This window comes from Triticum aestivum, chromosome 3B (assembly GCF_018294505.1).
Source record: "Triticum aestivum cultivar Chinese Spring chromosome 3B, IWGSC CS RefSeq v2.1, whole genome shotgun sequence".
Classification (NCBI taxonomy): Eukaryota; Viridiplantae; Streptophyta; class Magnoliopsida; order Poales; family Poaceae; genus Triticum; species Triticum aestivum.
In genome coordinates this window covers 591,163,213-591,173,834 of record NC_057801.1, presented here as the reverse complement: position 1 = coordinate 591,173,834, position 10,622 = coordinate 591,163,213, and the positions used below count along the sequence as shown (strand labels likewise).

General features: G+C 52.8%; 1 protein-coding gene across 1 annotated transcript; it reads right to left on the bottom strand.

The window, feature by feature from the left end:
- Nucleotides 1-8,161: 8,161 nt before the first annotated feature.
- LOC123071119 (L-type lectin-domain containing receptor kinase SIT2) lies at nucleotides 8,162-10,365 on the bottom strand. The gene has a single exon (XM_044494609.1). It carries the CDS (start codon nucleotides 10,294-10,296, stop codon nucleotides 8,281-8,283), a length of 2,016 nt encoding a protein of 671 aa, XP_044350544.1. The 5' UTR covers nucleotides 10,297-10,365; the 3' UTR covers nucleotides 8,162-8,280.
- Between the last annotated feature and the right edge of the window lie 257 nt (nucleotides 10,366-10,622).

Here is a 10,622-nt window from a genome sequence, read left to right as displayed (position 1 = left end):
CTTTCAGATTGGTATTGTCTTGTTCAAGCTTGGTGACTGAAGCTAGCTTCTCGTCAGCAAGCTTGATTTTCTCAGCTAGTTCAAGGTCTTTCTTCTGTTGGGCCTCCCTTACCTTACCTGCAAGTTACAGCATGATCAGATTTTGAAACAAACAAAGGGAAAAGCAGTCGTCAAGGTCTCACCAAACATACCTTCGGTCTCCTCCTTTGCTTTCGTCAGTTTCTCCTGAACCAGCTTCAAGTTCAGCTCGAGCTGAACGTGCTTGTTTTCCAGCTCAGAGTAGCGAGCCACAAGATCACAGGAGTTCTGCGAAGAACCAATCGACTAAATGTCAAATATAATTCACTTCCGAGTGAAAAAGGAAAAATCACACGTTTCTAAGACTACAGCCGAATACAAGCATTCGACCGTAGTCTCGGGGACTACACCCAGTGGGTGCACTCAGCGTGCCCCCACTAATCCTATCGAAGATAGAGTCGACCAGTCGACCTCAAAAAAAAATTTTATAATCCACAGTCTCGGGGACTGTAATCTTTAAGACTGTAATCGACTGCAAGCAGTCGACCACAGTCTCGGGGACTACACCCAGTGGGTGCACTCAGCGTGCCCCCACCGGTTTGCGAAATCCATTCGACATAGTCGAATGACGCAAAGACTGAAATTATAAAACCTAAAGCCGACTGCCAGCAGTCGACCTTAGCCTTGGAGACTACACCCAGTGGGTGCACTCAGCGTGCCCCCACTAATCCTATTGAAGACAGAGTCGACCAGTCGACCAGTTTGCGAAATCCATTCGACATAGTCGAATGACGGAAAGCCTGAAATTATAAAGCCTAAGGCCGACTGCCAGCAGTCGACCTTAGCCTTGGGGACTACACCCAGCGGGTGCACTCAGCGTGCTCCCGCTAACACAGAGTCTGAATCGACACACCCAGTGGGTGGCTACTATAAATTCTAGAAAGAAAAGTTTTTGATAGCATATCCTAACAGAACAGGCGGTGGTCGACTGACCTGAACATTGCTTTGAAGGGCGGAACTGGCGTCGTAAGCTGCCTTGGCTCGCATCCCGGATGGTCCTTAACTGCTCCATCATGATCCCTGCCTGGCGTATCGCCTCCTTCGCGGCGCCAGCTTGGTCCTCTGGGACGTGGTGCGTCGTGAAGAGGGAGGGCTGCTGAGCACTCGTCAGTGGATCTGCGAAGGACATAGTGTGTCGAGTGGTATTCTCTTCCTCCGCAATCAGAGTCTCAGGCGCCGCCACATCCTGGGGCACCCTGCTGGCAGACGCTTTCCTACTCTTTCTGCGCTTCAGCGGTTCCTCATCCTCATCATCATCAGGGAGAGTGATAACAACATTGGGTGGAGCTACAGAGAAGAATCAGGATTAGAGATCATGAGTCAGTCGACTAAAAACGGCGTTAAGAATATAGTACCTGGTTTTGAGGTTGCTGCGTCCTCCATCTCATGGTCATCAGCCCGGGCTGAGGTCTCAGAAGTAGCAGCACTGCAACTCCAAAGAATCAGTCGACTAACTTCAGCGTCGACCAGAGACAAAGTTCACACAAAATAAGAAGACTTAAGCAGCATGATTACCCTGATATGGTGGGGATGGACACTTTCATCTTCGGCAGGAGCTTGGTCGGCTTCGACGGAGCCGCCCGAGGCTGCTTCGGCGCCTTTTCAGTCGGCGCCGGAGAGGTGGTCCGAGGGCGCTTGGTCGATTGTGCAACGGTCGCAACCCCCTTGCCACGTTCAGTCGAAGGGTCGTGGACAAGCTTCGACCGCCTTTCTGAGCGCGGTGGTACGACCTCCTCCTCCTCTTCTTCCTCGTCTTCAGCGTCATCTTCATCACCGTCATCGTCGTCATCGTCATCATCATCCTCAGCAACGTCCGAGTTCCATTCCTCCTCCTCCTGGCTCTCGCCCCCACTCGCCTCACCCTCTTCAGTCGGAGCCTGTGCTCCATTGGGCATCGAGTACAGCTCGGTGAGGGCCTGATAGACATCAAGACAAGGATCAATCGACCAATTGGCAGAGTAAACAGAAATGAATATGACAAGAACACAGTGGAGAACAGAGCAGGCATACCTTGTCTGGATCACTGTTGTGGTCGAGTGGAGGAATCCTTCTGGCTCCACGTGGGTTATCCTTGTTTCCGGTAATGGCGGCCATCCATCTTTCCAGAGTGACATCGTCGACTGCTTCTGGATGGACTCGAGTCTCGTCTTCAGTCCCACAGTACAACCACATGTAGTGGCTCAGGAACTGAAGGGGCTGGATACGACGCCTAAGGAAAACCTCCAGGAGATCCATGCCCGTCACTCCCTCCCGAACCAACTGTACCACGCGCTCCATCAACATCTTCACGTCAGCTTTCTCCTCCGGAATCAACTTCAGAGAGGAGGGCTTGTTCACTCGGTCCATGGTAAACTGAGGGAGTCCACTCGACTGCCCCGGCGTCGACTGATCCTGGCAGTAGAACCAGGTCGACTGCCAGCCTCTGACTGACTCGGGAAAAGTCATGGCTGGGAAGGTGCTCTTATTCCTCACCTGGATCCCCAGGCCCCCACACATTTGGACTACTCGGGTTCTTTCGTCGCCTGGGCTCGCCTTCTTCACGGTCTGAGAGCGGCACATGAATATATGCTTGAACAAGCCCCAGTGCGGTCGACAACCCAGAAAACCCTCACACATGGACACGAACGCGGCAAGATAGGCGATAGAATTTGGGGTAAAGTGGTGGAGCTGCGCTCCAAAGAAGTTCAAGAAACCACGGAAGAAAATACTCGGCGGCAAAGAAAATCCACGATCAACATGGGTGGCCAAGAGCACGCACTCACCCTCTTCTGGCTGGGGCTGCCACTCCTTCCCCGGAAGCCTCGCGGCTCCATGGGGGATCAAGCCCTCGTTGGCCATGTCGAGGAGATCTTTCTCCGTGATGGTCGACTGGATCCAATCTCCTTGGACCCAGCCCTTCGGCAGGCGGGATCTAGACGAAGACCCGCCGCGGCTGGTGGATCTCCTCTTCGCCTTCTCCGTCGCCGACGCCTTCTTCGCGCGTTCCAGCGCCGCCGTCTTCTCCTTGGCCATGGTTGCCGGCGAGACGCGCGAGGAGAGGTTGGGCGGAGGCGAGAGCGAGCGCGTCGGGCGGAGACGAAGGGAGCAGAGAAAGAGAATGCTGAGGCACTGTACAAAAAACCCTCGCCGGGCGCATTTATAAGGTCCCTTCCGAGTGAATGACAGGTGGGCCCGGTCGATCTAATCATATCCAGGAACAGTTATGCAGGCGGGTTACGTGGCGAAGAAAGAGGTGCGGGGATCGAGGTGTCTATACCCCGTCCCATCCGAACGCCGCGGTCTGCTCTTTTTTGCGCGCTTCCCCAAATTTCGCATCCCGCGGAATCCGTGAACGGCAGACCGGTCTGTCAGACGCAGGATTTCCTGCGATCCGTCGCTCGGAAATCGTCAAAGCCCGAAAGATCACTCGACGAAAGAAGAGAATGGATCGAGTCGACTGAAGACAAGTTGGTCACTATCAACGAAGAGATTCTTTGATCCAGAACAACGCACGACCAGTGCGCAAAAGTTAATCGGAAATAACATCAACTCCTTCCTCACTCGAAGCCTCAATCCATTCGGGGGCTAATGATGGGGTCATGTACCTAGGGTAGGGTCACGAACCTGATCTAAGTACCCTGCCCAAGGACACCCTTAGAAGAGGTCACCTTCCAGTCGACCAACGAGGGACTCACTCGACTGACTTGAAGGACTCGACCACGAAGACTCACTCGACCACCAGAAGGTCAAGAGGCACTCTGCACTGCAACGGCCTGTAATTAAGTAGACTTTATGATAGTAAAGGCACTTTATGTGGGGCGTTACCAGTAACGTCCCGGACTTAACTCATCTTAAACCCTCTCCTACGTGGGCTGGCTGGGGTCCTGGCGCACTCTATATAAGCCACCCCCCTCCACAGGCAGAAGGGTTCGGCATCTTGTAACTGATATACATATAATCCACTCGACCGCCTCCGGGCTCCGAGACGTAGGGCTTTTACTTCCTCCGAGAAGGGCCTGAACTCGTACATCTCTTGTGTTTACAACTTCTCCATAGCTAGGACCTTGCCTCTCCATACCTATCCCCCACTCTACTGTCAGGCTCAGAACCACGACACCCACACCTTCCACACCGAATGGACCATGTCCGACGTAGTAAGGCCCTCGAATTGCGCCTTATAATCCGAGGAGGAAGAATACAGACCGTCCTTGGCGAGCTTCCAAATAATGGAATCCTCCATATCCTCAGCAAGTGTGACCTGAGCAACCTTTTCCCAAAGGTGGGCGAACCGTTGGACATGGTCGAGGGTTAGGCCATTGGAGATGTTGATGTGAGAGATCCAAGTGTTGTTAGATAAAGCTTGCTAGACCGAGCAATTTTTCTTTTAGATAGAACAAAGATGCCAGGCGCAATGTCACGCGGGCGCAAACCATTTAGCCAAGAGGAGTTCCAAAATCTGGCAGTACGCCCATTGCCAACCGTGACTGTAGTGGCAGCCGCAAACAAATCTCTGTCCTCGTCCTACAAGGCGTACCCATACCAATCCATGGTTTTGTGGGTTCTTTCCATTCAAACCAGAGCTACCGAAGCCTAAGAGCCTTGGAAAACTTTCCCAAATTGAGCACACCCAGGCCACCATGTTTCTTTGGCTTGCAAACAAGGTCCCAATTAACTTTGCATTTCCCACCGGAGACCTTATCAGCTCCCGCCCAAAGATAGGCGCGACGAATACAGTCAATCTTCTTGAGAACCTCCACCGGGATATCAAGAGGCGTAATATGGTAAATGGCGATGGCAGTGAGGACAACTTTGGGGTCCTGTTGCGAAGCAACTTTCTCACCATACTTCTCACATACATGAAATTATCATGGATGCTCCTCTTTTTGATGAAAGCGCTTTGGGCATTTGAGACAAGACTTTGCATGTGCGAGGCGAGACGCGGATCCATCATCTTAGCTATAATCTTCGCAATGGCATGGATAAGACTATAGATGAATTAATGATGAATTAATGACCTGATGGGGATGGGCGGTACCTGGTGCCTGCTGGTTGGGTTAGAGCGTCATGGTCGGCACGGCAACGCATCGTTAGCCATCGGCACGACTGCTTCGAGCACGGTATGATTAAGACGTTGGAGTAGAGGCGGTTGGGCACTAGCTAGTCTACGCCCCCAAGATCAACAACAGAGCTATAGGAGAGTAAGCGCATCTTCAAGACGGACCTCACCCGGATCACGCCGCGGTTTATACATGTTTTCTTATTCAACACGGACTTGTATCGGTCCATCCATCAGTTCAGACGTATTTTTCTCGCAAACTAAAAATAAATTAGAGAAGTTTTGCGGGACTCTGAACCGCTGTCATGACGTTTCTGACTGCCAGGGGCCACGCAAAACCCCTCTCCTGCGCCCGCATTTTTCTCCGCCCGAAACCAATCGCCTGCATTCATGTCGGTCCAGATCGGACGCAGTTGCTCACTGGAGCCGACAATGAAGCGGCTCGCCAATCGAGAGTGCCGCCCGCTGCGCACGCCTTCTCTTCGCATTGAAACGTCATCCATATGCGCGCCTACCTTCATTAAATCAATGCGTGTGCCAAGGAACCTACTCCGGTGCCTTGAGCGCCACACGTCTGTTCCTGTGCCGGCGGACATTAAACACCTCTCCGGCTGGCTCCTCGCATACGCCCGTTATATAAACACCAGACACTAGGCAAGAACCACACCCCACCTCCGCTCTCCATCCTCCTTGTACAACACCCGCCATGGCCTCCAGCGGGAAGAAGCATGAGTTCTCCGGCATTGCAGCGGCCTGGGTTTGCCCGGCGAGCCAGCCCGATACAAGTTGGCTTGCCAACAAATCCCCCGAATCCGGCGCCATCGCCATCGAAAGCCCCTCCTCGCCCGTCCAGACTGGCCAATGCCGTCTCCTGGCAAATCCGCCGCGAGCAATGGCGGCAACAAGTCAGGCAGGTGGGGAAAGAAGCCATGTCTGTGGAGGCCGGTACGTCCATGGCCGCCGCGAACAATGAGGGGAAGTAGATCATGGGAGGCCTCCGCCGCTTGGGTACCACAAAGGCCACCGCTACCACTTTGCCAAGTTGCACAACCGGTGACTTGCTCGCTTTGCGGAGGCATAGGCCACGGCGACAGTCTTCCCCAGCCCAAAAGCTAACCCTATCCATGCTTCGCGGCGCCGGAGGCCTTCCCCTCCCGCTGAAGCATGTCCGTCCAGGGCTCACCGCAGTCCGATAAGCAGACTGCCGTACATAAGGAAGACATGTCGTGGGAATGAAGATCCGCCACGGCTGGCATTAGACTAATTTTAGCCTAGTCTGATATAGTTTAGCTAAAATATGTCTGAAATATAAATGTTTTTGTCTGATTAGTATGAAAATCATCCTGTTGGCATGTAGTTTGTCGAAGGGCCAGCGACCGCATTTTATTAGAAAGGAGTGAAAGTACAAACATCCCACAGTCTAGGCGATCTAGAGCTGTAAGTTCTAGGCCAAGCCGAAGGAAGTGCTATTACAGAAAGTAAAAAGGAAAAACAAGAACAGCTCCTTCCTGGAAGATCAGGCTGCTAGGTCCGAAACACACCCAGCTGCTCTCCACACAGCACTCCATCGACGCTGCTTGTTTTGTGTTCAAAGATCCTGGCATTCCTTTCCTTCCAGACCCTCCAGTGCACCAGGATATCAACGGTGTCAAAGTTACGCTTCCTCTCCTTCCCGCTGCACGATGGGGTTTGCCCAGCCACCCAGTGGCGGAGCCAGAAAATAAGTATCGGGGGGCCAAAGCGTAGATGAAGCATTATCAGGGGCCAAATTCAGCTAGAACAAGTCAGGGAGTGCCAGAAATTGACTAGCAGCAGCAAAAAATTACTAATCGTGTCACTGTTCATTAAAAATTAGCAGTTAAATCCTGATATTAGGGGGGGCCAGGGCCCCTGCTGGTCCCCCCTGTCTCCGCCACTGCAGCCACCACTCTCCCTACCCCACGCACCTCCTCCCCCTAGCCGCATGTAGTTTGTCTTGTTAATTGAAATCCGGCATAAAATGTACGGCTAGCTTTGGATGGTTGTCTCCCGTATCCATGTAACCGTGTTTGCGAACTGTCCCCCGTCTACGAACAAATGCGGTGAACCGGATCTGCGTTGGAGATGCCCTAATAAACAATATTGTCTATAGTGATGAACAGTGCTATAGTGAACGAAAGAGCGAGCCGCCATATCCCATGCAAATGCCCTATTGCCCGGGGATGGCTACGACATTGGTATAGGAGGCGTCGGATGTCAATGACCAAAGGGATGGCCGGGAGATGCCACACCGACTTACCCAACCTATAAAATTAAATGTATCTATAAGCTGACATGGCATAATTTTACGTAAATGAAAAGTGTCATAGGTCAGGTGCGTAGCATTCTGGCCCTGACATTTTTTGATGGCAATTCCAGTCACGCAAGAATGACCAATTCCAGTGACACACGGCAAATTTCTGTCTGAAGCACGAAGTTGCTATGCTTGCCAACTAAAGTTGTCATCCTCGCATAACTAAACTTGCCATTAAAAAGCTTCGGATTTGTCATGTGCATGTACTCAACGTTCGTCACTTATCAGGTCCTGATTTTATTGGAAAGAGGACGAAGGAGGGGGCTACAGGGAAAGTCGGAACTACGAGGACAGGTGTGGCCTCTAGAGATCATCCGTTGGATGTTGATCCAACAGCCCACAACTCCACCTGTGAACTTAAGGAAAAGAGGAAATAATCTGCATACTTTTAAGCAAGCACGGACCCGGCAAATAATCTTTAGAAACCCATTCCTGGGTTTTCCTACTGTGGTCTTGCAAATATACTTCCTCTGTTCCAAGATACAAGTTGCATACCTGGAACAATTGTTCTACGGTTTTATGGTTAAAAAAATGGATAAGTTGAATTAGTTTTTGTAAGAAGTGAAATGTCTCTATGTTTGATCATGTTGAAATATACCAGTATTTACGATAACAAATCAGTATTATTAGGTTCATCGTGAAATACATTTTCCCATCTTATTTATTTATCTAGTGTTATTGATGTTGATATTTTCTTCCTATATATACACCTGGTCAAAGATAGAATAATTTGACTTTGAAAAGAAGAAAATACTCCATCATCTTTATATTTTGGAACAGAGTGGAAATCATCTGATTGCAATGGCATAAAATAAACACTAGTAGTACATGGATGTCATCTTCCACCTGAGATGTAAGATACCGTGCCAATGCTCCCCATTGAAGATGGATAAGAGATGGCGTACGAGTCGAACCCCTGGTTCTGCAACAGGGCCATCGTACTGAAGCTCATCATATCTGCCGATGACAAGTCTGGAAGCGGCGTGTCGGAGTCAAGGTACTGCATGACATGCCTCATACTTGGCCTGGTGCTGGCGAATGGGTGCGAGCACAAGAGCCCGAGCTTCAACACCCGACATGCCTCGTCGACACTATAGTCACCTCCCATCCTCACGTCCACCGTCTCGGCGAGACATCCTCGGCGAAAATGATCAAGCACCCAGTCCACTAGCATCTCGTGACTGTCCTGCGGGCCATTGCTCACCGGCCTTCGCCCACAGGTTATCTCGAGAAGGAACGCGCCGAACGCGAACACGTCTGTGAGGGTCGACGCCTTCCCCGTGCGCACCAGCTCCGGGGCTAGATAGCCCATGGTGCCCACCACATGTGTGGTCTGTGGATCTGTGCCGTGGTCATACAGCCTTGCGAGCCCGAAGTCCCCTAAGCGTCCGTTCATCTCGCTGTCGAGGAGCACGTTGCTGGCCTTGATGTCTCGATGGATCACAATCTTCTCCCATTTTTCATGGATGTAGAGCAAGCCGGAGGCGACCCCTTTGATGATATGAAGCCTTTTGGTCCAATCAAGCACGTGTACGTTGTTCTCATCACACTCGCCGTAGAGGTACTTATCGAGGCTGCCGTTTGGCATGTACTCGTACACCAGAAGCAGCTCCCCCTTCCTCCTGCAGTAGCCCAGTAACTGCACTAGGTTGCGGTTCCGGAGGCGTCCGATGCTGACAACCTCGGCGATGAACTCCTTCATCCCTTGCCTCGACTCGTGGGAGATCTTCTTTATGGCCACCTCCATTTTGGACTTGTGGAGCACGCCTTTGTACACTTTTCCGAAACCCCCGGCGCCAAGTAGATGCTTGCTCTTAAATCCTTTGGTGGCATGGTACAATTCCTTGTACGAGAATCGATGGGGCCCGAATTCGACCTCCCAGTCCTCGAGCAGCTGTGCGTACCTCAGGTGTCTCAGCAGGAGTAGGGCGACAACCGTGCAGACAGCCAGGATGATTACCGCTGTGGCTATGGGCAGAACGATCTCCAGGACCTTGGAGCGAGGCTTGGGTCCGAAGCGCGGCAGCTTGGGTAGCTTGGCGACGTCGATGGCCGGAGCAGGTCCGTTCATGGCGAAGCTCCAGGCGAGCACGTAGTGCCGCGTGTTGATCCCGCCGGTGGCCGACGAGAAGCCGATGTACGCCTGCTCCGTGATCACCGAGGAGAGGTTGTAGGTGGCTGATACCAGCGGCCTCGCCGGTCTGGCCACTCCGATGGGCGCCAGTGTCACGTCGATCTGCCCGGTCCCGCCGTCGTAGTTCACCCACACCTGCATCACCTCCCTGCTGAAGAGAGTCAGGTTCCTGAAGTCGCCGCCGTCGTCGAGGTAGTAGCCCGTAGGGTAGGACTGCAGGGAGTGCAGATCGTTGACGTCGATGCCGACGTGGTTGGCGTTGATGTCCTGGAAGTCGGTGTTCTGGGTGGTGTCGAGCTCCACCGCGAAGAGGTGGTTGCTTGCGTTGCCGTTGTTCTGGACGTTGAGGAGGGCCAGGTAGCCGGCCGGCAGCGCGGAGGAGAGGCTGTCCGCCGTGGGGCACACGACCAAGGCCATGCCGTGGGCGCTGAAGTCGGTGTAGTCGGAGACGATGGCGAAAACGAAGGAGGAGGCGAAGGAGTGCACCTGCCCGCCCGGCGACCCGCGGAACCGCAGCGGGGTGGGGTAGAACGCGTGGCCTTTCAGGTTGGTCTTGCGGCTGGTAAGCACCAGGAGGCCGTCGGGGGTGACCGTGGCGTTGCCGTCGAGGGTGAGGTTGGCACCGGCGAGGCCTGGGAAGGCAAACTGGACCTGGACGTCGTCGCCGGCTGCGAGGTGAAAGCTAAACAACACGAGGAAGAGCATCGTGAGCTTCATGATAGCGTGCGTGCGTGTGGGGCGGGCTCACTTCCGCCAAACTAATGGACCAAGAAGGCTCAGCTTGCTGTCTGAATCCTCACTTGCTGTCAAATGAGTCGCTGTCAACACTTTGGATCCAATTTCCTTTGTGTTTGAACTAGTAGCACCCTCGCCCCGCGACATAAAGATAAGATACGGACATCAGTCGCCTGATTTTTTGCTTATGTCTCGCTCGACGTACCGATCAGTTTTTTGGGCCCTGCTAAGGCGCCGGGTCACTGGCGCCATTTCTCTTAGCCGTTCGATCACTTGTGCGCCTAGTACGTGTACGGACAGGATCACCT

What these genes read in the sequence shown, in the direction of transcription:
- LOC123071119 (XM_044494609.1), bottom strand. Translation starts at nt 10,296, where the DNA reads ATGAAGCTCACGATGCTCTTCCTCGTGTTGTTTAGCTTTCACCTCGCA.